At 42.6% G+C, this 24971-nt stretch overlaps 3 protein-coding genes across 4 annotated transcripts; 1 reads left to right on the top strand and 2 right to left on the bottom strand.

Moving 5' to 3' along the window:
* Positions 1–2619: 2619 nt before the first annotated feature.
* On the bottom strand, positions 2620–8334 carry r3hcc1l (R3H domain and coiled-coil containing 1-like). The gene is made up of 7 exons (XM_079336830.1): positions 8228–8334; positions 7390–7893; positions 7011–7204; positions 5680–5750; positions 4126–4221; positions 3910–4050; positions 2620–3219 (listed from the first exon to the last, which is right to left on the bottom strand). The coding sequence occupies exons 2-7, from the start codon at positions 7870–7872 to the stop codon at positions 3167–3169; spliced, it is 1038 nt and encodes a 345-aa protein (XP_079192956.1). The 5' UTR covers positions 7873–7893; positions 8228–8334; the 3' UTR covers positions 2620–3166.
* A 260-nt stretch (positions 8335–8594) lies between these two features.
* Positions 8595–15968, top strand: crtac1a (cartilage acidic protein 1a). 2 transcript variants are annotated; one of them, XM_079336737.1, is made up of 14 exons: positions 8595–8707; positions 9033–9279; positions 9363–9559; positions 9646–9782; positions 9864–10020; positions 10091–10225; positions 11347–11483; positions 11573–11709; positions 11818–11900; positions 12020–12120; positions 13141–13309; positions 13418–13563; positions 14282–14321; positions 14449–15968. In XM_079336737.1, exons 2-14 carry the CDS (start codon positions 9065–9067, stop codon positions 14454–14456), a joined length of 1662 nt encoding a protein of 553 aa, XP_079192863.1. In that variant the 5' UTR covers positions 8595–8707; positions 9033–9064; the 3' UTR covers positions 14457–15968. The 2 variants fall into 2 exon arrangements, with proteins under 2 accessions (XP_079192863.1, XP_079192864.1); XM_079336738.1 differs by having other exon boundaries at positions 8596–8707; positions 9074–9279.
* A 2527-nt stretch (positions 15969–18495) lies between these two features.
* On the bottom strand, positions 18496–24176 carry golga7ba (golgin A7 family, member Ba). Its single transcript, XM_079336838.1, has 5 exons — positions 23728–24176; positions 22625–22750; positions 20009–20161; positions 19825–19926; positions 18496–19726 (listed from the first exon to the last, which is right to left on the bottom strand). Exons 1-5 carry the CDS (start codon positions 23737–23739, stop codon positions 19643–19645), a joined length of 477 nt encoding a protein of 158 aa, XP_079192964.1. The 5' UTR covers positions 23740–24176; the 3' UTR covers positions 18496–19642.
* Positions 24177–24971: the final 795 nt, after the last annotated feature.

Below are 24971 nucleotides of genomic sequence, written 5' to 3'. Positions count from 1 at the left end.
GTTATTATAAATCTGTGTAATTAGAACTAAGGATTGAATGCTTCAAAAGAAAGTGAGACGTAAGGTGTGTTTGGTGAAAGTGGTTGATGCTTGGAAACATAGAACCCATACACCCTCAGAACACCTTTATTGTGGTGGGATAAGATAACACCTTTATTTGGGCCATGACGCAGCGGTTTGTCACTGCAGCAGGTCTATGGCAGAGTTAGCAATATTCTCCGTAGTGGCTTGTGTTTTTGTAGTTAATCTTAAATTTGTGTGCGAGGTCCCCAGTTGGCTGCTTTGTGGTGCATTACCTCCTTGTGAAGCCACAGTAAAGCAAGACATTATAGGCAGGGCTCAGATCTCACACGATGATGGTAAAGCAACAACAGCTGTATGTGTCATTCAGCTGGAAGAACAACAGAGCGCATGGAGGTCCACCGCTGATCTGGCAGGCTCACACCGAATATGTGTCCACGTTTAGTTTAGTGGAAACTGAAGATTATTCTAAATGAGGTCCGTTGTGCACTGGCCAGCTGAGACCTGGCTCTAACGGTTAACTGAATAATTAGCAACTTTAGGAACACATTAATCTGCAAAATAAGATTTTCATTTGTCATCATTTAAGTGATGACAAATCTATGCATTTACATTTATTTCTGCATAATGTAACAGTAGCGTTTTCTAGTACCGCCCCCATATCTATGTATTCCTGTCGTCATGTTCTTGCTTTATGTGCTTCCTACATACTGCCAAGTTTATTTTCATCAACTTTGATGTTGAAACATGGAGTTTTTGAAGCTTTCGCCTTCTGTACAAAAACATCTTTGGAAACAAGAAAATCTTTATAATGGTGATATAACTCGTAGAGGTTCATTCTATCAGTGGAAAAAAAAAAATAATACTGTAAGAGTACGTCGTCTGAGGCTGCAGTACTTTAATGAGCCACGTGGCACTGCGTCTCAGCCAATGATCAGAACAGTTGTACAAAGAGGGTTCGCTTCAGTGGTGACCGAGTGCATATATTTGAAGAAAAGTATAGTTAAGCTTTACAGCGATACTATAATTACATTATGAATGATCATCTTCTGAAACACTAACATACCCAGCAATCTGCACGAGTGTGTTTACAGATCCTCTTACAGCTGTGACACTACAGTAAACAGTTTTTTTTTTTGTCTTGACATTGATAAACGTTCAATAATATGCAGTAAAGAAAAATGACAAATTCACAGCGCTCTCCAGTGTCTCTAAGAATAAGACTTAATTACTGGCTGAGGAGGTGAGGGAGATGCAGTGCCACATGGTCTGTGGTCGGCCGGGTGAAGCCTCAGAGCAGGCAGTTGCATCCAGCTGTCACAAGAGTCTCCAGAGCTCGGTTGTGTGCTTCAGGAGGTGAGAGACTGAGTCAGGAGGAAGATTTTAAAGTTCAACGTTCACTTTATTCAAATAGACATTGATACTCTAAAAAGGAAAAGATTTCAACATTGCAAGAAGAGAGAGAAAAACAAAACACTGAAGTTAACCACCGTTATGTTTTAACCTTAAAGCTCCTGTCAAGAGTTTTTAGCATGTTAAGGAGACAACACCGATGACTCTATGACCTACAAAAGCATGAGTTGACCAGAGATAACTGACTTTCTATAGATGAGGTTTAAACATATTATTGATTCCTCCCTGTCAGAATTAGCTAAGTAAACACTACAGACACAACTTTTTTTAATTTCAAGATTCACAGTGAGTTTCTGTTTGACCATTAAAAGAAAGCAGGAGGATTTTCTGGAGAGCATTTCTTAGCATGTCAGGGGACACGACCAGCTTTGAACACAGGAATCAACATGAAAAATCTAATTCATCATCTCTATTTCAATATGAATGTGTCACAGAGGCCTAAAGGGAGGGGACGGTGATCCAACCTCTGCACAGCCATTAGAGGTAGTAACAATGGCGAGACAGCATCGCCAGAGCTGGCAGGAAACAACACTGTGTGTGCATGTATGGAGCTCCCGCTGTTTCTCTATACGCCGTGTTTCACAACGCCGTAACGCAGTGGGAATTCACAGAGAATTCATGAATCATGACGTTGGAGATTCGTTACAGCGCTGTTGGGACATGGCACTCCGCAGTTACGGCTAAAAAAGAAAAACAGTGTCCCTGAGTGGGAGGAGCTGTCTCTCTGGTTAACGGTTAGACAGAGAGGGGGTAACATGCTTAAAAACATGCATGAAACATGTTTGAGCCTCTAAAAGAATCATTAACAAGCTGAAGGGAGTGTCGTAAACACAGAGCTGAAAACAGCAAGCCAGAAGAGTTTGAGCTTACGCTTTTATTTTAGTCATTATGCAATGATTTATATTTCGATGAAATGATTTTAATTTGATTACTGCGATATTCATGTTTGAAATGTTATTATATCTGTGCCTTGATCAGTATTACTTCCTGTTTTTTAACATTCTTCAAGAAATCATTTCTGTCTATTGTCTCCATGTGGAGGAAAAGGATATACTGTGTCATCTTACTTGAAGTAATATAACTTAACTTTCAAAAGAAATCCTTTCTGCCCTCACAGAAACGGGTACATTAGTTTGGGTCATTTTTTTAAAAATCATTAAAAAATAATATCAAAGAAAGGACAGATAAAAAAAAACTGTTCTTTAATAAAGAACGTGTCCCTTTACAATTAATTACTTACTGCTACAGACTTGTTACGATATTAGGAAGAAAAAGAGGTGATGTGGTGTCAGTGACGACCCTGAGGCAAAAGACCCTGCACGGACAAAACACGAGCATACAGCAGGGTAGAAGAGTAGCACACTCTTATCTCATGAAGCTGATATCTGGTGTACCTCTGCAGGAGAGTGGACAGTGAATGATGACAAGTTCAATTATAGTGGTTGAAGCATTGTTGCATAAAGAAGGGAAAATTGTGGGAATCTATTTCTGGGATGTGTGGAGGTGTCGAAAGGAGTGGCCAGTTGAGAAAAACAGATCAGGAGAAGACAGAAAGAAAGAGAGAGAGAGAGAAAGAGAGAGAAAAAGAGAGAGAGAGAGAAAGAGAGAGAGAGAAAAAGAGAGAGAGAGAGAGAGAGAGAGAGAGAGAGAGAGAGATCGTCACTCTGCTGAATCAAGGACTCTTTAAAAAAAAAAAAAAAAACACACAGTCGGGGGGTAGTTTTCTATCCGGTCACTTCCCCTCCCAAGCATCTTCTTTCTGCCTCGCTGCAAGGCGTTTTTGATCTGGAAGATAAAATCACAGAAGCAAACAGTTTGATAAATCAATGAATGAAGGTTCTTAACTGCACAGAAGTAATTTGTTGATTTGTCAGACAGACGGCTGTGAATGAGCTGGATGAAGCCATACGTGGCATCCACACCGAGGACACAATGTTCAGAACACGATGCACTCCTGCACCCTCAGTCTCTGTGCTTGTTGTCATCTTAAATAAAGAGCGCAGCAGAGCGACCAATCAGAGAACAAAGGAATTGTTTTTTTTGTTTTTCTATACTGAAGGTCCTGACTTCCTGACTGGCTGCTCAGTGCACAGCCACTCGTGGTTTTCGGTGCCTATATACTTATGTTCCATCTGTGAAGGAAAGCGGCTGCTGCACTGATTATAGACGTTATGATCCGCATGGTGGTTGACACTGAGCCACTTCTCTTTGCATCAATTTACAACCAGTCTTCCCATTTTCTTCAGTTCAGCATAAAAACAGCTCCCTCTAGTGTTACAGGCCTTGAGATGCAAAAGCTGAGGCAGTCAAATGAAAACCATGTTTCATGTGTTGAAAACGACACCATTCAGTGAAGGTTGTTTAGAACCGGGGCACTCATAAATTTGTCAAAAGTTTGCTTCTTAAAGATGGATATACAGGACTTCTTTCATAAAAACAATAACGACATTCTAGTCATAACGTCTCCGTGATTACCTCTCGCATCTTGGAGTTTCTTCTTCTCTGCATCGCGCTGCTCCTTCGACAAATTGCTCTTCATACCAAGCGCACCAATCACAAGCTTGCGAGCTAGTGCTGCACTCGTCTGAGGTCTCTCTTTGGCTGGCAGGAGGTAGTCTGGGGGAGGGAGGACATCAGAGTTACTAGGGACATAGCTTGGTTAGCTTTTCTTGATGTGTGTTGTATTTGTACCTGAGAAGCTTCGGGCTTTGGCCTTTGTAGCAGCGGAGGATTTGGAAAGTGGACGCAACTTCATCAGAGGATTTTGGGATCTTAAAGCCTCTCGAGCTGAAAACAACAAATCACATTGAAGAAAATCAATATGTAACTTAGTGAGTTGGAGATTTTTTTAACAGTTAAGGATATCTTAAAGACATTCAAACCTGTGTCGTCTAATAGAGGACTGACCGGCTGGTGACTGCTGTATAACCATTTTCAGACTGTTCCACTTTGATCAGTGACCGGCCGGTCCTCTTAAATATATCCAGCACAAACATTACAGCCCTACAAAGCCATGCTAACTGCATTATACACAGGACACGTGCTGTACGTATGACCTGATCATCTATGCAGGCCGGTGTGTTGTTTTTTTTTTATCTCCTCTGGACTGATCCATCCATCCATCCATTTTCTACCGCTTATCCGGGGCCGGGTCGCGGGGGCAGCAGTCTAAGCAGAGACCCCCAGACTTCCCTCACCCCAGACACCTCCTCCAGCTCTTCCGGTGGGACCCCGAGGCGTTCCCAAGCCAGCCGAGAGACATAGTCTCTCCAGCGTGTCCTGGGTCTACCCCGAGGCCTCCTCCCGGAGGGACATGCCCGGAACACCTCCCTAGGGAGGCGTCCAGGGGGCATCCGGACCAGATGCCCGAACCACCTCAACTGACTCCTCTCGATGTGGAGGAGTAACGGCTCTACTCCGAGCTCCTCCCTGGTGACCGAGCTCCTCACCCTATCTCTAAGGGTGCGCCCAGCCACCCTACAGAGGAAGCCCATTTCGGCCGCTTGTATCCGAGATCTCGTTCTTTCGGTCATGACCCAAAGCTCATGACCATAGGTGAGGGTAGGAACGAAGATCGACCGGTAAATCGAGAGCTTCGCCTTTCGGCTTAGCTCCTTTTTCACCACGACGGACCGATACAGCGACCGCATGACTGCAGACGCCGCACCGATCCGTCTGTCGATCTCACGCTCCATCTTCCCCCCACTCGAGACCCCGAGATACTTAAACTCCTCCACCTGGGGCAAGGACTCCCCACCGACCCGAAGAGGGCAAACCACCTTTTTCCGGTCGAGAACCATGGCCTCAGATTTAGAGGTGCTAATCCTCATCCCAGCCGCCTCAAACTCGGTAGCGAACCGCCCCAGTGCGCACTGAAGGTCCGGGTTCGATGGAGCCAACAAGACCACATCATCCGCAAAAAGCAGAGACAAGATCCTGTGGTCCCCGAACCGGACCCCCTCCGGCCCCTGACTGCGCCTAGAAATTCTGTCCATAAAAGTAATGAACAGAACCGGTGACAAAGGGCAGCCCTGCCGGAGGCCAACGCGCACCGGGAACAGGTCCGACTTAATACCGGCAATGCGAACCATACTCCTGCTCCGGTCGTACAAGGACCGGACCGCCCTTCCTCTGGACTGATGATTTGTGATAAATCAATAGGTGCACAATTAAGTCATTCTAACGCCTCCCCCTGAACCCAAAACTAAATCCCTGTTGCATTGCGATGAACAGCTTTTCACTAACCTGCTATGGGGCTTGAGAAGAGGCCCAGAGCATGGGTGTCATCAATCCACTCCAGGTCAAAGCCTCTTTGTCTGAAAACACACAGGAAACAAATGAATCAAGAGAGTAGCGATATAATCATCACACGGGACAGCTGGAGAGACACGGGGGCAGCTGTGTCACAGTGGAAGTGGGAGATTGCGGGTTTAATCCCCAGCTCCAGCAGCAACATGTCTGACGTGTCCACTTCATCCTGAATATCTCGCTAAGTAGGCGTGGGATTAGTTACTTCTGATGGTCTCTTTACATGACATACGTCTGATGTCAGTGTGAGACATGTGGTGGAAAAGCGCTTTGAGTATTCAGAAGACCAGAAAAGGGCTAAGTGTCCCTCCTATCTCCTTTTTTTATTAACCCCGGAAGCGTTTAAGTGGGGGCCATGATAAGAGCGGTTCAAATTCTCTAAAAGTTAAGGTAAGGTGGGTAAACGTTTCCTCCTTTAGGAAACACTGGACCATCCGTGATGCCTAACAATTCTTTGCAGCCGAAACTTTTACAGCACATCCGACCGTTCACGAAAACTAACGATCTGTTGGAGGAGAGATGTGGAGACAATCTGCATTTGGTGTCTTTATTGATAGGACTTATATTTATATATATTTGGTTATTAGGATCATTTCACCAGTAGGAAGGCCCAGGAAGATTTTTAAATTAGCTCTTTGTAGTTCCACCATGGCAGACCCATATCACTATCATGGAAATGCGGTCAGATTGTCAAAACGACAACTCACTAAGTCCTTTATGAATTCTCCTAACACCTTTCCTTAACCACATGACATTTTCACGGGGTGAAGGAGAAGTGGATAGTGAAAGAAGATGAATGCACCCATACTGTATCAAAGATGCTGCAGCCGCGACTTAAACAAGCGACTGATGTCTCGAGCACTCTGAGCTCTGTGTATGGAGTGCCTCCATACTATAAGATGTGCCTGTGAGTATCGCTGAAATGGGAAGAGATGAATCACCAAGACAAGTATAACTACAACCAACAGACGGAATTTGATTAACACTATCAGAATAATAATAATAATAATAATGTAAAAGTAAAGGCGAACAATAATCTCGCTCTCCATGTTTTCCACACATGAACTATACTGGATCAATTGTTGGCTTTTTTTAAATTATCGAAATAGCTTTGCCATTGACATCTATTAATGAGTTACCAATCACAATTCTTTGTGTCCCTGTTGTGAGCAGATTCATCTATTAGCTGTCCAGAGATAACCTGAGATACACTGATGAAGGGGGGACTGTGTTGTGGATGTACATTTTAACTTTCAAATCATACATACTGGTAGCACTGAAATAACTTGAGAAGGTCCTCGGTCTTGAAGTCTGTAGGGAAGTCATAGATCTCCACGATGTGAGAAAGTTCGTCGTCAGTGAGGTTGATGTCTTCCTCGTCGTCTCCATATCGGTCCATGTTGTAATAATCGAACCGGGGCTCCTGGAGTGACTCCTTCTTCTTACCTTCGTTCAAAGCCAGCTGAGAATGACGGACATGGCAGGTACAGAGAGTAGGAAAAAAAGTCATATTTGAAAAAGAGAGAAAATGTCACATTAAACTTTTATCATAACTACCGGTACACAGTATTACCAACTCTTACAAGAGACAGCAGCAGTAGTAAAATGTACAGGAGTGTGAATGTAAGATATGCACCAAGCTCTCACCTCTTCAAGCAGGTGTGGATCCAGACAGTCTCCATCATCATTGAACAAGGTGTCCCAACTCTCCTCTTCTCCCTTTTCTTCCTCTAGGGAGGCCGCCTCCAGTTGGGATGCACCACCATCTTCTCCCACACCGGTTAAATCCGGTTGCCCATTGACCTGAGCCTCTGCATTTAATAAGTGCTCCTCCATCACAGCAGGCTTACAGTCGTTCCCCTGCCTCTCATCTCCACCTTCTCCTCCTGCAGATGCCCCCGCTGCTCCAGCCTTGTCCTTCTTGTTTTTGGCGTTTTTCCTCGCCTTGTCCGTGTAGCGAGGCCTGGCTCTTGGTTTGCCTTCTCCCTGAGTTTGAGATTTGTCTTTGGGGTCATGAGGTCCTTTCTTGGGGACATGCAGGGCCTGACTGGGCTTCTTTGACTGAGACGGAGGTGCAGGTGTTGACAGGACTGGAGCTGGCAGGACTTCTTTTGGCTGTTCCAACTCCATTATTAAATGATGTTAACACATCTGGACCACAGAAAAGAGAGAGAGAGAAACATTCCTTAAATAATATCCCACTTTCCTTTCAGTCAATGAATAAACTGAATAACAACAATAAAACGAGTTATCTTTTATTTCTAGGACTTACACGTGTTTATTAAATACTAAGGTTAATCATAAGGTAGGTCTCTATTACAGTTAGCTCAGCTGTAGCCATACAGCTAATCCACTTCTTCCTGAAGCTGCAATATTTGTTAATTTAGTAGAAACAGAGTAATGTCGGATGACAGCGCATTATGTTCATTCAATTTATTACATTTAACGGCCTTAAAGATGCTACCATTGTTGTTTATCAGCTTACCCGTGTTTGGTTGTTCAGAGACAGATTTCCGGAGCTTCAATGACGCAGGCGTAAAGGGGGACGCAAAGCATTTTGGGAAGTTGTGTTCATGTGTGAGGTCGGTGTTAAAACGTTCTCGGCAGTTGTACGTTATTTTCTCATATCAAGTGAATGTTTTTTTTTTTTTTATCAAGATATGCTTGTCTTCGTGGGTCACAGGTCATTCCCCAGCATGAAATACGTAAACACGGTAACTCTCCCCAGGAGCGTTGCTGAATTTGCTTAGCAGCGACTACAAACAGAGCGGATTTCCGTGTTTCACGTGTGGTGCTCATAGCTCCTCGCTGATTGGTCAGTCCTCCACCCGTTACACAAGCTTTGTTTATACAATTTTAAAACAAGTTGTGTAAGGTTGATTTTTTTTTTTGCCCAGTAATAAAGTAACCTGCGTTTACGTTCATTCACATCTTCTCCATCTCTTGAAATAGACAGAGCTGTCAGGTAAGTTTGAGCAGAATTCCTGCATGCATCTGTACCGAGAAGCAATTACACGTTTGTCAAGCTACTCTTATTATAAAGCAAGAACAAAGATGTGATTAAGAATAATGTTTTAATAAAAAAGGGCATTATTTGTGGCGGTGTATTTGTTATAATAATATTATTGGACATGCATATTGGAATTGTTTTCTCAAATCGGCTTTCTGCAGGATTTTGTTGGACTCGATGTTTAGGTGCATTTTTTTTTTGCATTATTATTTAGTGCAGCTTGTTTCTTATTCTGCATTTTCCCCTCAGGCAGGTACTTTACTGTTTTGTATTTGCACAGTGACAATAAGACTTGACCGGTCCTGTTCTGTGATGCACCAGGTTGCAGAGATGTGGGGTTCAGGTCTGTTGCTCTTCCTGACTGCACTTTGGCATCAGTCCAACGCCCAGAACTCCAATTCCATGTTTCAAGATGTAACACAGACATTGCTTCCTCCTGACAATCTGAACAATCCCATACAACTCAACTATGGAATGGCTGTCACGGACGTGGATGGGGACGGTGATCTGGAGGTGGTAGTTGCAGGGTGAGTTTTAAAATTTCTTTAAAAAGCACCTTATTTTTGGAATTAATTGGATCAAAACTGACTTGTGTGATGGTCTCCCTCAGGTACAATGGGCCAAACCTCGTGTTGAAGTACAATCGCACACAAAACAGGCTGTTTAACATCGCTGTCGATGACATCAACTCCCCATTCTACGCCCTGAGGGACCCAGGAGGACAGGCCATTGGAGTCACTGCTTGTGACGTGGACGGAGATGGACGTGAAGAAATCTACTTCCTCAACACAAATGACGCATATTCTGGTGAATGGTTCATTCTTATGGTACATTTCATCCCAAACAGGTAGCTAAATGAGTTTTCTGCTTAATAACTGACTTGTGGTGTGCAGGACGGGCGACTTATCTCGACAAGCTCTTCAAGTTCCGAAACGGACGCTTTGAAGACCTTGTGAGTGATGAGCTGAATGTACGTAGGGGCGTCTCGAAACGCATGGCTGGACGTTCTGTGGCATGTGTTGATAGAAAGGTAAGTAAAGCTACTTTCTTCGTCTCTTTATAAATCATTCAACCTCTCTTATACCCACATGTGACGGTCTTTATTCTTCAGGGGACTGGCCGTTACTCCATCTATGTTTCAAACTATGCTTCTCGTGGCGTCGGTGCCCACGCTCTCTTGGAAATGGATGAGGCTGCCAGTGATGTGACCAACGGTGTCATTGCTCTGTCTGATGTGGCTGCGGAGGCCGGGGTCAACATGTTGACAGGTCAGGTTGGGGAAGTGAAGTCTGCAATATTTGTATGTATGAGGTGGACTCATGTTTTCTGTTAATGCAGGAGGACGCGGTGTGACTGTGGGACCGATTCTTAGCCAGTTCAGGTCTGACGTGTTCTGTGACAACGAGAACGGACCCAACTTCTTGTTCAAGAACAAAGGAGATGGGACTTTTACGAACATGGCCAAACAGGCAGGTGAGAACAAAACAGGAAGGGTAGAAGTCTCCACCTCCTCTTTATGTGTCCTGTTATTTCTAGCACTGTGGTAGCAACTGAAATGGCAGTGTTATATTCTCAGATGAACATAACGATTAATTAGACTTTGATTAGACTGCTAATTATGAAAACCGTGATGGGAGATTTGCTCCCTTTAAATTTTGTCGAGCACAAGCATCAAAACTCCTCTTACAAGAAGCTTCTAATGACTAACAGCGAGAGACACGGAGGAGGCGACCACCCTGATGTTCTTTGATACCACACAAGTTTTAAAATGATGCAATCTCTCATTTTTTGTTGATCGATAGCTTAAGTAGTATTAAAGCTTCAAAAACATCTGCATCATGAGACAGGGGTGTAGGAGCGTGTTAATTAAAACGACAGTTACAAGAGTGGAAAAAGATGTGTGAGGAAAGATGAGCAGAATTGAGGGCTGAATTGCATCATGTCTGTTGCTACTCATATACGGCTTTACCATGGAGTCATACAGAAGGTTACCATCGCTTGTCATTTCACACACACCTGGGAAACATACACCCAGTACTGATGAGAGTGCACCGCAAAAAACAAAAAGTGATTGATTATTCATTTCCACAAGGTTATTAGAATACTCAAAGATGTAAAATACTAAAGCGCAGATCCCTGACTGCTATTAGCGGGGTTGTCATTGAATCACTATACATCCCATCATCATTGAAACAAGAAAATGAACATCTGTCCCTTTTGTTCCGTGCTGATGAGCCAATGATAGGATGCTGAGCTAAGATTGTTACCTTCATCATCATTGATTTGCTAAACAAGAAGATACTAGCATTGTCTATGTTGGCATCATGTCAAGGCGATGTTAAAGGGGACATGTTGTGAAAATTCCGCTTCTACAGTGTTTTTTTGAACATTTATTTTGGGTAACCTGAGTGTTTATTGACCCACAGAAATTTGAAATAAATCCATCCAGTACAGCTGTGCCTAGTATAGCGTGATACCACTTTCACGGAGGGACTCTCCTACTTTATAGTAAATAAATTACAAAAAGATCATTTGGAAAGTGTAGAGATTTTCCTGCACTAGCTAAACCCGAGGTTGCCGTAATTTGCTGACAGGTGTGGATGATCCGACTCGGCACGGCAGAGGTTTGGCCCTGGCTGACTTCAATGGCGATGGAAAGACAGATATCGTCTACGGCAACTGGAACGGCCCACACAGACTTTACCTGCAGGGCAGCGACTCTAAATTCCGGGTAAATAAGGCGCGGTAGAAGATGCTCAAGCAGTGGATGTTTAAGCTCTGTGAGATTTTCATAAAGTAATACTTTCTTTTGTTGTGCAGAACATAGCCAATAGAGAATTTGCTACTCCTTCGCCCATACGCACGGTCATCGCTGCTGACTTTGACAACGACAAGGAGCTGGAGGTGTTTTTCAACAATATAGCCTACAATGGCCCCTCCCCGAACAGGCTGTTCAGGTTCATATCTAAATTATTATGGGAATCTAAGGTCCAACGAGAGGCATCACATATTTAAAAAACTCAAAGACTTACTCTAAGTTATTATCCTGTGTGTTTGTTTTTCAGGGTGTCAAGACGGGCAGATGCAGACCCTTTGATTCAGGAGCTTAATGTGGGCGACGCTGCAGAGCCTCAAGGACGAGGAACAGGTCAGCTGTGTCCTCAATCAGAAAAGATGGCATTTAACAAGTAAAATACTCAAAGTCATATCAAAGTGAAGTGTGTGTATGTCAGTGAGAAGAGAAAGCTGTTTCCTCTTTCTGGACAGGTGGCACTGTGACAGACTTGGACGGGGACGGACAGCTGGACCTGCTGCTGGCACATGGAGAGAGCGCCAGGCAGCCCGTCTCTGTCTTTAAGGTCACGCAGGTCTGTAGGCTGGTGTTTGTTTTTTTGCTGGGAGACACATTTAAATTCATTACCAGTCCTTCAGTCAAAGTTATAATTACTGTATACTTATATTATAGACTTAAGGTAGTCTTGCAGTAGTCTTGATCTGAGTCTTGTCTTGGTCTCAGAGCACTCTGGTCTTGGGTACGTCTTGGTCCTGGTCATTGTGGTCTTGACTAGAACACTACAACACAATGCAATGCAGATGGACACAAGCAATTCTGTCCTAACAAGTTCCCAACCTCTGAACTCAAAGGGTCACAAACTGATTCTTAGTTTCATGAGTTGGTAAATGAAAATGGAAAGTAGAAAGAGAAAAACCTCCACTACCCACATTTAAAAAATATATATTCTTCTACTACTTCTATCCAAACTGTGTGTCTCTGTCTGTCTCTTCCTTTCTGTATCTGTCCCACTTTCCAAGCCCAACACAGCTGTGGCCGATGGCTGCTCAGCATGAGCCCGCTTCTGCTCCACGTTTCTGCACATGTAAAGGCAGTTTTAGCAAGTTTGCCTCTCTTGCTTTGCTAAATGTTGCCAAGTTCTCAGCTCATGGGAAAATATTACAATATCTTTGTAAATAAGATATAGACCTGTTGTTTTCATCTATCTTGAATTATCTGTTTTCATGAATTGGTGATTTTTTAAATAAAGATTTTTTTTATTTTTTATTTAATTCAACTCTAAAGTGACGAAGAACAAAACAGCTTTGTGTTTAGGTGCCAAAAGCAAGAAGATATCAGAATCAGCTGGGTTAATATACATCATATACATATACACATACATAAACTTTGCACATAATGGTGTAGCAGCAAGTTGTGACATGTTGCCATAAAAACCACACTATTCTTGGAGCATCGTGAGCACAAACTGGAAATGAATGATTGAGTGATAGAAACTGAAATTATTTTAGAAGTCATTTTATTTGAACTCTGAGTTGCTTTTCACCACTGCTGTGTTTTTTAATGTTCAACAACTTTAAATGTCTAACCTTATCAGGGCTCATCCAACAACTGGCTGCGAGTCATCCCTCTCACCCAGTTTGGCGCTTTCGCCCGCGGAGCCAAGGTCACGGCCTTCACCAGTCAGAGCGGAGCGCACACACGCATCATCGACGGAGGCTCGGGGTATCTGTGTGAGATGGAGCCTGTCGCCCACTTTGGTTTAGGTAACTCTCTTTTACTGTTTGAAATCATCATCAAATCATGGTATGTCCTACATATAGTTCTTTTCCTGATACGTGATGGTCTCTGACATTTCTTCCCATGACTCTCAGCGAGCGATCGGGTCACAGTGCTGGAGGTCTCATGGCCAGATGGCAGCTCCTTCACTCGAGCCGTGCAGCCTGGTGAAATGAACTCAGTGGTGGAAATCTCCTATCCCAAAGAAGGGGAAACAGCTGTGCTTGCTAATGACACGCAGGTACGCAGAGGGGATCGACAGCATGAATTATGAACACTAAGTACTATTCAGGTCAGTCTATCTGATGAGTCAGCCTCACCACTACCTCTCTCACTGTCAAGGTGGGTTCAGTCTGAGGTCAACACCATAGACAGTGAAACCAGAACATTTAAAGGTCACCCTGCTGACTGGCTTCCTTATAGGTCATAAGCTCCGCCTCCTCCATCTTAACAAGGGTTAGGGTTTACAAGAAAATTAAAATACTCTAAGGATTTTTTGTTTTGTTTAAAGTAAAACAAATAAATATAAAAAAAATAATTGACTCTTACTGAGAACACGTGTCTGACAAGTACATTTGTTATTTAATGTAAAAAAAATGAAGGTGGCATCTCAGATGGAAAACCTCTCTGTAGCGTGCAGCAGTAAGGAGCAGTTCTCCCCCGCCAGTTTGGCGTTTCCATCAGTGTGTGACATCACGTGAAAACTGTGAGTTACGCTGCTTCACCAGCTGGATCCATTCTGTGCATGGATTGGTTAAAAATCACGACTCCATATACTGTATATCTAAGCACCTGCCGGGGCTGGTGGGTTATTTTATTTTAGGTTGATCTTCGTTGAAAGTGAGATTGGTTATCAAGTTACATTTATGTAATTCTAAGTCCTACTTCTTTTTGAAAACTCTAAAGCATCAATTTATTTTGTTCATTTATTGATTCATCTTTTTTTTCTGTTTGTTTAGTGCGGTCAAGGTTTTACCGTGCGGAGTGGCCGGTGTGCAGGTAAGCAAATTTGATTGATTTACATATTTGAACTGGAAGGGCAGTAGAGATAAATTAAACTTGTTATGCAGAATTTTCTTTTTTTTTAATTTTTTTTTAATTTCAGTTTTTGTTTATCTTTTTACAGGTCTGTGAGGATAATCAGATGAACTTTCTGAGCAAAATGCAAAACTGTTACAGAAAACTGATTTTAGAATGCTTTGTTTTGTCTGCACTTTAAAGAGATACTTCACCTGTTGAAACATGAATCTCTATTGACATTGGGTCATTTAAACATGTGAAATTATTTTAGAAGTTGGTGCCTTCTTGACCAAGAAGAGGCAGAAAGAGTCTTCTTGGCTCACGTGGATGAAAGAATGCAGAGCACTGCAGGCCACGCCCACTGACACAGAGGACTTATGATGCATTCACGTGCTGTTGGACACATCGTAAAAACAACTGTCTGAGTTGTATGATGCACATGAAACACCTGCTCAAGTCTGAAGAACTCATAAATCTCTGAAAAGAATTACTGCAGATGCCCGACTTACCAACTTGACTTCAGGATCGTCATCAAAATGGGGGCAAAATATGTTTTGTTCATTTTAACATACTTTTTATTCAGGCACATCAGTGTTTTGCACTTTTGACAATAACATTTCTTTGTCGTATCATTCACTTTGTTTTCTGTTATTACAAAACTGAAGCTGAAAGAACGACTTTACAACTCGGAAACTTGGACCACCCGAGCAGCACCTGAACGCAGTATTGTTTACAAACGTTTACTACAACACATACAGACAGATTTCTTCCATCTTTGAAATTCCTGGCAGAAAACAGACTCTATATCTGTGTCCATAGGCAAACAGTAACTTCACAAACACCACCAGTTCGCCCCAGATCAGCCGGCAACAGGTGCGTTTTGTGCCCCAGCTGCTGCGACCTGTCTGTCAGCACACAGACAGCTCCCGTTCCTCTATCAGCCTCAACTGCTTGCTGCTTTATTGCGGCTCGTAGAAATAGCCATGAATATCCAATTCGAGCACAAGACCTTCAAAATCCCCTCCATAAATATCAAGTTTAAAGTTGAAACATTTTTTGCCTTTCTCTGCTCTTTGGAGTTATTTACAGGTAGTTGCGTCATAAATTATAAATAGATATTTCAGAAGTACAAAATAAAGATTGCACAGTATGAAATGTAAAGTATTTCAGGAATATAAATAAAAGTTAGCAATATGGTGGACATTAAATTTCAATTCTAGGAGGAAGTCCCGCCCACTGATCTGTGATAGGTCTGTAGCTTCAGTGGTTAAAGACATGAGTAACTAGCGATGCAGTTTCACCCCTGCTATCCAAAGCACACTCCAGTGATGCAAAATGTGCGCCATCAGAGGCTCCTTTTAAGAAAAGAAGAGCTTTTCCATCGCAGGGCAAAATATGGGCAGGATGACCGACCATTCAAAAATACTTCCTGGTTTCTAATGATACAAAGCTTAATGCAAACGGGTGAAGTATCCCTTTAAGCAAAGTCCTTTGTTTACTTTACTCTGTGGGTACCTTTATTATTTTCTTTTATTTTTAACTAAAAATGTCTTTAATAAACTTCAACAAATCAGTATGGTCACTTTATCACTTATGGTAACAAATAAAGGGTTCGCTACTTAAAAAGTCTGTCCATTTATTGTCTGTACTCGGTCTGACGAGCTCGCTTTGCCTGTATATTTTAATCAATGAGTCATTACTCAAACATGCACCCAGCTGCAACAAGAACAAGACATGAACCTCTTTAGTTTTCTTCGACTTGTTTTCTCCTGACTGCCATCTCCATCATTTTCTTTGACATGACTGTGTAGCTTTAATCTGACGTCTGTCTTTCATACTCTCTTGTTTCCTTGTCTTGTTATCCCCTATTCCTCACCCCTCACCAATGCAGCGTTAGCTCCCTTTTACGAGGGCATTCGCTCAGCGTCTGTGACCACCTCTGGAGCCTCCCCATTTACGACACTTTTACTACAATGTTTCACGGCACTCTTTGCACTGGCAGATGTGCGGGAGTGGTTGTCTTGAGGTTATCAGGGACACAGCCTTTCTCCAACACTGCATGCCTGGATCAAGCTCAAAGACCAGACACGAAGAAACTGGGAGTCTCATAGCGCACCATGAAAATGATGCAGGGTTGAATATTCTGTCTAAGAATATTACATGAAGAAATTTACATCAACTTCCAATGAACTTATGAACAAGACTTTGTTGTTACTGCAGAAGAATTAAATAATGGAAAACTAACTACTCAGGTTATTATAGGTCACTATTAGCATTTCTTTCTAGTCATAAATAATCCATTTGGTTCTGAACTCCTGTTCCATTTTACTGTGATCTTAAATAATAAACATTAGAAAGGGCTCATATAGAACTACATCATCACCTTGAACCTTGCAATTTTAAAAAAGGGTGGTGTCTGCATAAAATGACGACAGACTCTTAATGAAAAACTTGAGTGATAACCCTTTGAATGCTTTTAAGTGAATGTAATAACAGAGTAGATTTTTTTAGGTCTATTTGGGTCCAACTTTAAGGAGATGTTGAGAGAAAATAGGGTGTAGTTAGGCTATATATTTGATGCCTGTGCATGGATATGGACTGCTTGTGGTATTCATATTGAAAGTTGTGTGCATGGTATTGAGAGAGCATCTGCAGAACAAGAAGACATGCCGCATTTTTGTTAGCTTCTGTTGGTATCTGGAAACCACTGAGGCTAACAGCTTAGCATGCTAACAATGAGGTAACGCATTGCAGAAAAAGCAAAGAAATAATGACGTTAAAAATGTTTTGTAAGAATATCATATTTTGAACTGAAATTACTCAAAGATGACTTTAGCAAACACACATTGACTTCTGCTTTACTGATTATACAACGTCAGGTTTCAATTAACCATCATGACTACCTCATTTAAGGGCGACAATAGTTACCAAATATACAAATTTGGCCAGATGCGAGTCAGCTGGAAAGAAAACATTAATGCTCATTGCTCAGGTCTTTGGGATGAACCATGACAATCTAGTATTATATGTAATGAGGTGACCGTGCTTGGCCCAGTTGAGCCTGGAGAAATGTTAAAACAGGCCAGTGGGGAACTGGGAATAGGGACAGTTGAGCTTCGGAAGGGAAAGGGCCAACTGGGCCTAGTGTGAGTGCGCCCTAAGATGAATGGAACAATAGCTGACTGGGGGTTTGGCCAAATTATTTATCAGAGCTCCCACTGCTGACTGGCTGCTGCACAAGCCCTAAGCCCCGCCTCCTCCAGGTTAACAAATGGGACGCAGCGGGTGGTCAAACTTTTTAACATATGTACATTAGATATACATTAAATAAATGCCTTTCAAACCTGGATTCTGTCTTTATTCATTTCTGTGCTCAAAAATTTTCATTTTCTCTGAGCAGTTTTATTTCTCTGGGTTGTTTCACAGCAGATGGAGAATCGTGATTGACATCTCTGTTGACAAACGCAGCTCTGTTCTTACATCATACATACATACATTACATACGTCACTGGACTTTCCTTGAGTGTGCGTGTGCAGCAAACCAACACAAGAATCTGTTCAGCGGTACTGACGTTTTGTTGGACAGTTCAAAGAGGTAGTTTGGTATCATCAATAAGCCAGCTCCCTTCTGCACATCTGTCTGTTTGTTCACCACCTTATTTGCCTCTATGAAGGTTTATTCTCTGATGGGCCCACTGCCCAACAGAAATGTAGTTTTGCCTAATATGTAAATTATGTAATCTGAAATGTAAGCGCCCATGATCACAGGTATTTTGGCTTCCCTTGTTTACAACAGGAGGAGATGGAGATGCAATGTCCATATTAATATACAATTGATAAGATTCTCACCAACAAGAAACTAACTTCCCTCTGCTGAGTATCACTTCCAGCAAGTCATTTAAAGGTCAGCGAGCACAGCCGAGAAGTCGGAGAACCCAGAGAGAAGGCACACATGCACAGAGACAACATGCGCCTCCATACAGAGAGTCTCCTGTCAAGACGGGGACTTGAACCAGGAACCTCCTGGCTGTGAGACAACAGCACCGACTGTAGTGAAACACTAAATATTCTTATCAACACAAGGCTAACTTCTGTTAACAGCCAATGATGTGGATTTACAGTTTATTAAAAAGAAAAGCTTGATCTCAACATCTGTGATGAAACAGTTTTATTTGACAACAGTCACATGTACCTCATTGCCACATGTATCTAACAATAAGCGGTACGAAAGTTTATTCCTGCACAAAGTGGCACCAAAATCAGAGACACATTCACGTTTCTGAGCCAGTGTTTGGCAGTGGTTGTTCTTTGGAAGCTTGTTCAGAACACAAGGAAGGGTCAGCACATTTTAAAACATTAAAGGTATGATTCAGGAAGACTTTTTGACACCCGTCCTTTGTCTACCAACAACTGCTTTTAATACGCAGCGTGTCTTTGCATAATCACAATTAATGGAAGAGTTGGTTTCGTTCATTGAAACCGAGAGGACTCGATTGGCGTGTTTGAATGTCTAACAAATTAAATAAAAGGCTCAATATAAGAAAAGGGAAGATCTGCTACATTATAAACATGGACAGGCTGAAAGACATTCATCTGCTACAACATGGTACAATATAAACCAGCAGAAAGGCAGGAGGAGGTTCTTATACAGATTATGGGTGTTCAGGGGAGATGGCTGATGTGCTACTTTAATACTTGTACAGTCTACATTCCCTACAAGCTAAACACTCGGAAGAAGCAACAGAGAAAAAATGTAAAGCCAGTGTCTGTTGTGCAGAGTGGGTGGTGATGAGTTCAGTCCAGGTACTTGGTTGGTCCGTTGTGGTTGGAGCCGGGCTGAGGACAGCAGCAGTGGTGGCTGAGGTATGAGGTTTGGTGAGGTTTGTGGTCCGTGCTCCTGCCGCAACACTTCCTACCTCCCTAACGCCAAGGAGGGGGTGACGACGTGATGAGAAGGTACAATCACACAAAGTTTCCAAGAAAGGAGATTTTTTTTTTGTCTATTAACTGAGGCGTCCGACATTAAGCAAAATGGGTACGCAAATTCACACTGCTTTGCAAGAAAATGTGAGTGGTTTAAGCAGATACTGTGTAAAAAGCTTGTTTTTTTTGTGGTTTTTTTTGCATGTATTGGCACGTCAGGATTTAAAAGCCTATCATATAAAGTTGGTGAATCCTTTGTGTGAGCGTAGCTTTGGGATGAGAGGGTCAAGTGTTGGAACTGATGTTGTGTTATTGTCCTAAGTTCTCCTCCAGAGTTGGGTGTGATCAGGCAGACATGGTTGGTCAGAAGTACCCGGTCATCGAGCAGTGCTGCCGGACACGGAGCTGCTGCCTGAGCTGGAGCCACTGGAGCCCCGGTCTTCATAGATGGAGATCTCTATCTGATGGGGGAGTAGTTAAGGACCAAGAATTTTCTGCTGTGGTGTGTGATTAATGAAACATGAATAATAGTAATTCCAAAAACATGAAGGAAGGATACGACACGCATTCCCCTCTCTATTGGGTCTGTGATGAGCAGCCCTCTGGGGGCATAGATCTTCTCATTCTGCTCCTGGATATACTTTGCTATCTTCTTTAGCACCTATTACACAAACAGATAGAGAATTAGAAATGTTGTGGAAAACCAGAAAAGTCTATTATAGCCCTAGACCAGAGCTCTGAACCTTCTCATAGCGTGTCTCCATGCAGAGGAAGATAAGATATGCTGTAGCGCAGGCCAGACACCCCTCCAGGTAAGACTGGCCTCCTATCTTCTCAGCCTCTGCATAGTAGTTGTTCAGCGTCTTCACGGTGTCCTCAAACAGGGTCCGCTCGATCTGGAGACACAGCAGAGGCCAGGAGAAGCAAAGTTAGGATGGGGTTGAGGAATGTCTCTTTTTAATTATTTAGTATAAACAGAAACACAGACAGGACACACTGTATAGAGAAAGAGACTAACCCTGTAAAAAAGATCTGAGCAGGAACATTTCTCTACGTTTATAGCTTTATCACAAGGCCATTAATCAGGGAGCGAGAGTGGGGAGAGACATGCGGGAGATGGGCCACAGGCCGGACGCGAACCCGGGCCGCCTGCGCGAGGACTGAGCCTCGATACATGGGATCGCGCGCACTGCCGCTGCGCAACCGGCGACCCCTTCATGGTGAACAACTTCATCATCATCATTTATTTTATTGCAATGGTGCCGAGCTACAGTACAAGATACAGATCAAACAAGCAACAGCAAGAAATGAAACTAGAAATAAAACAGAAAGTGCAGTCAGTTTTAAAGAAAGCAAGAAAATATATATATATGTATATATATTAAAAAAAATAGAGTAAAAGTAATAGGTAACAATTTAAAATGTGAAAAGCAAAACAGCTAAAATCAATCAAATCAGAAATTAAAACTTTGAATTGACCCCATGTACTTTAAACAGAGTCATCCGTTCTCTGCAGACTGACATGAGATAAAAACATGACATTTTCTGTATCATGCTGTTTTAAATAAGCACATTATAGCAACTAGTCAACGGACAACATTGTATTTCTACATTTTGTATTGTCTGCGGGCAACTTGTTCATCTATATTTCATCAGGATTTTGCACTTTTGTAAGCATTGTTTTGGATCGTCTAGCACTTGTACTGTTTTCACATTTGTACCCAAAAATTCATGACTGATTGTCGTCAAACATAGCATTCATAAATGAAAGCTAGCCAATCTAAGAGTTTTATCATAGACTGAATAAAACATGGCTCTGGTTTTAGGGACGTCATTTATTGCTTTTTGAAGCCTAAAACTGCAATTTCATTGCCAGCAAACGCTCCACCGAGGACTGTGACGTCATAAGTTGTCCGATGTGTCCTTGGGCAAGACACTTAACCCCAAATTTCTCCCCCTGCTGCGTCTGGGGTGTATGAATGTGCGTGAATGTAATTAATTACTGGATGGTCCACATAAGCAGCTATCAGTGTGAATGGGTGTGAATGGGTAGGTGTGATCTGCAGTGTAAAAGCGCTTTGAGTAGTCAGAAGACTAGAAAAGTCCACAAGTCAGTTCAGAGCGGTGCTGATCATTGAACTGGTGGTTTGCTGCTGTTATTGTCTGACTTCAGGAGTCGTGTGTACATGAAACCGTGAGTTTTATGGTCTTCAGTGGTTTTGCGTTTGAAGGATTATTTTCATGTATTTCATTTATCATTGATAGTCGTTAATTGTTATCTTCAGTCTGGTTCATCAGAGGATAAATGCTGGTAATTAGTAACAATATATTTCACACAAACGATGGTGGTCGTGTACGGTCCCAAATGTACTTCCTGTCAACCTTGTAACAGACAAAGAGGTGGAGCTTAGCTTTAAGCCTCCTAGCATACAGCTAAAACATGCTCGCTTGAATGTAAACTCTGCCACGGTGCTAATTGTGCATAACTTATAGCCTAAATACAATCAAACAACTGAGTTATAAAAAACGTCTCCCCCTGTAAAATGTGTTCATTTCTTCTGTCAAGATGAACATTTTAGCTTTGGTCCTGGGGATTTTTATCAGCCAGCCTCAAGTGGACACTCGAGGAACTGCAGTTTTTTTGCACATTCATATTAGCTCAAAGGCAGAATGTGTGACATGTTACACATAGATAGAGCAGAAATACAGTGTATCCTCTGTAAATATCTCTTTCAGTCATGACTGAGTGAGAGAGAAGAGTCCAGCTGGCTGTGATGTCATCAGAGACGTGTTTACAGGGACGGGAAAGCGAGGTAATCCCCTTGTGTATGAAAGTTGTGTTTGTCAAGGACTAGAGAAAAGAAGAATGACATGCTTACTGCTGATTTAAATGTTATGTAAACATTTTTAGATTATGGTCATTCCGTGTAAATTTACGTGCAACGTAAAGCTACAAGCTAATTAAAGAGCGCTAACACAAGGACATGTGCTATTGCAGATCGTGTTAACAAAAATAGACATCTGTTTGAGCTTGATGGTGCTTAATTATAGCGTGTGATAATTGCGATGGTGAGGGGAGGGGGGTTGGAGGGGCTGGAGGAGGCTTTAGTGTGACTGAGATGTAGCCAAACAGTAGTTTGTTTTGGTTTCATGCTGCTGTTTAAGGGTGACACATACTATTATAAAAAGTCACACGTTCTTCCTTTATTATCTTAACTCCAGCAGCTGCAGCTTGTATTTGTATTATTATATGCAGTGTTTTAAATGTTTAAATGTTCTGCTCACAACACACACACTACCAAAAATTACACACATATACATTCACATGCAGTTTTAGCCAAACGCGACAGCGTTCTCACCCGGCTCTCCAGCTCAGAGGGGAACTTGGTCTGAAACTTGCAGGTGGTTCCTTCACTGTAGTCTCTCTGGATGAAGACTTTATTCGCCAGAGACGCACTGTGCCTCAACTCCTGCAGATTGTGGAACTGGGGAGGACGAAAAACACAGAAAAAAAATGATAGTGTGCATTTCATGAATCCTCCCAGTGCACCTATTCACTCTTAATGTGTACAAACATCGACCGATTGAAAAGAATTGGATGATGGAGGAGAAGCAGATAAGGTGTGATCAATCACTGTGTGGCCCAGTGTCTGATGTTGCTGCCTGGAGCAGAGCCCAGTATTGGACATAGTATCACCCCCCACACACATACTCACACACACACACACACATACTCACGCACACACACACGCACACTTTCCTTTTGCTGGTCCTGCTGGGAAGAAAAGCTTGCAGTAGACGGACAACATTTCACTACAACAGATCGATCAGGCAGAACAAGATGAGGCAGATGGATAAAGGCCACACACACTCTTTTTACCACTCATTAATGCTGCACATGTTGATTGCCACACAGTGCATGATGGGTAAACATATTATGCTCAATACTATAAACTCCGTTTTTGTGTGTGAGAGCGCAGAGGGAGGCGGTACAAAAACGCAATGAGGAAGGTCAGGGCGGCTGTCCATGGTGCTGAATCCTCTACGTGTGTGTGTGTGTGTGTGTGTGTGTGTGTGTGTGTGTGTGTGTGTGTGGTCAGTGTGCATTCAGTGGCCTGTCACCGGATTAACAGACAACAACAGATCTGCTTTCACCAAAACAGCTTAACATCGAGCTGGAGTCGCTGTTTTCTGTCACAATGAAGCAAAGCGGACTTTTAAAATTGCGTTGCATATTCTTGTCTTTAAAATGCCAAAACAGAAAGGAGAAAAAAACCCCCCAAAAAAACCCGACCAGCCTCAGACAAACCTGGCATGATAATGTAGGGCAGAGTCGTCAGTAGTGAGTGTGTCAGATGGAGTTGCACGGTGTGTTAACAGCCCCCGCGCCTCTTTAATCACATTATGACATCGTGTTTGTTTTACAAAACTGGAAAATAAAAAGATAACACGATGAGCTTACCTCTGTCGCCATGTTGCCATCCGTAGCCGCAGGGACGAGTCCCTGGCTGCATGCGCTGAAATCGCTTTAGTGGGACACGGGGACGGCTTGGAGGAGTGGTGGGGGGAAGGGCGGGGGGGGGGGGGGGGGGGGGGGGGGGAAGAGGGGAGGGGCGGTCGAGGCAAAGGGGCGGGGCTTTCATGAGTACGCCGTCTACTGTCTCACGTGCGTTTGAGCGCTGCCCTGACGAGCTTGTCTGCAATCAAGAAATGAGCTGAATTATCTAAAGAATCAATAACAGCCATGTTAGTGAGACAGTTTCATAATCAAGAGCCAGTTATTAAATAGGCTAAATATCTTATTTTAATTAAAGGCCCCAATTCAATGAAAAATACATTTTCCAATAATCCAGCATCCCTGTATTAATCTATCTGCCATTGACCAGCGATATTACAGCAGTCAGGGGTGTTTACTCTTTTTTTTTCTTTTTTTTACCAATTAAGAAGTTGTGTCAAAGCAAAGATCCAATCAAGTTTTCAGTCTTATGCCCTGCCCTCTGACCTGTGATTGGTTCCCATTTCATTTGCGAATACTTCACAAAAAGACACCACTGAGATACCGTTTCATGGTGACTTCAAAAAGACATTTGATACCCGTCGCGATTTTTTTTTACCTATTACAATCCATTAAAAACAACTTTGTATAGAAGCCCCAAGATGACATTTTCTATTACTACTTTTTATGTATGTTCATTTTTTTCTCAAGATTGAGAATATTGAAGGACTGCAAATCCATCAATGTTCACGAATCCATTCAGCTGTTCATTGATGCAGCAATGGGAGAATTGTGTCTTGTCCAAGGACACAGACAGAATGTGGCTGGGGATTGAACCTATGACCGACTCGACCTCCGTGTCACAGCTGACCTGACTCAGCATAGCTCTAATTCAAACAGTTTAATGCCCTGCACTGATTTTCTCCCTGACGCTTGCTGATCTGCAGGCGGCTTTTTGCTGAGAGGGAAGAGTACTGTAAATTATTGAGAATTGATTTTATGCTTTTTGACATCAGTGTGAAACAACACAGATGAAGGCTGTGCATGTGTATAACTTTACTGTGTTTATGGACTAACATGTTGGGCCCATTAAAACCTAAATTCAGATAACAGAGGTTGAATTGGAGGAAGACAGGCAACAAAGTTAGCCCTAAAAAAACATGCACGTATTTCCCAATGAATATTATTATGATGGTGTTCTTTCATATCTC

The sequence above is a fragment of the Symphodus melops genome (assembly GCF_947650265.1).
Source record: "Symphodus melops genome assembly, chromosome: 2".
Lineage (NCBI taxonomy): Eukaryota > Metazoa > Chordata > Actinopteri > Labriformes > Labridae > Symphodus > Symphodus melops.
The sequence above is the reverse complement of the archived record's forward strand: the minus strand, read 5'-3'. Positions and strand labels throughout refer to the sequence as shown.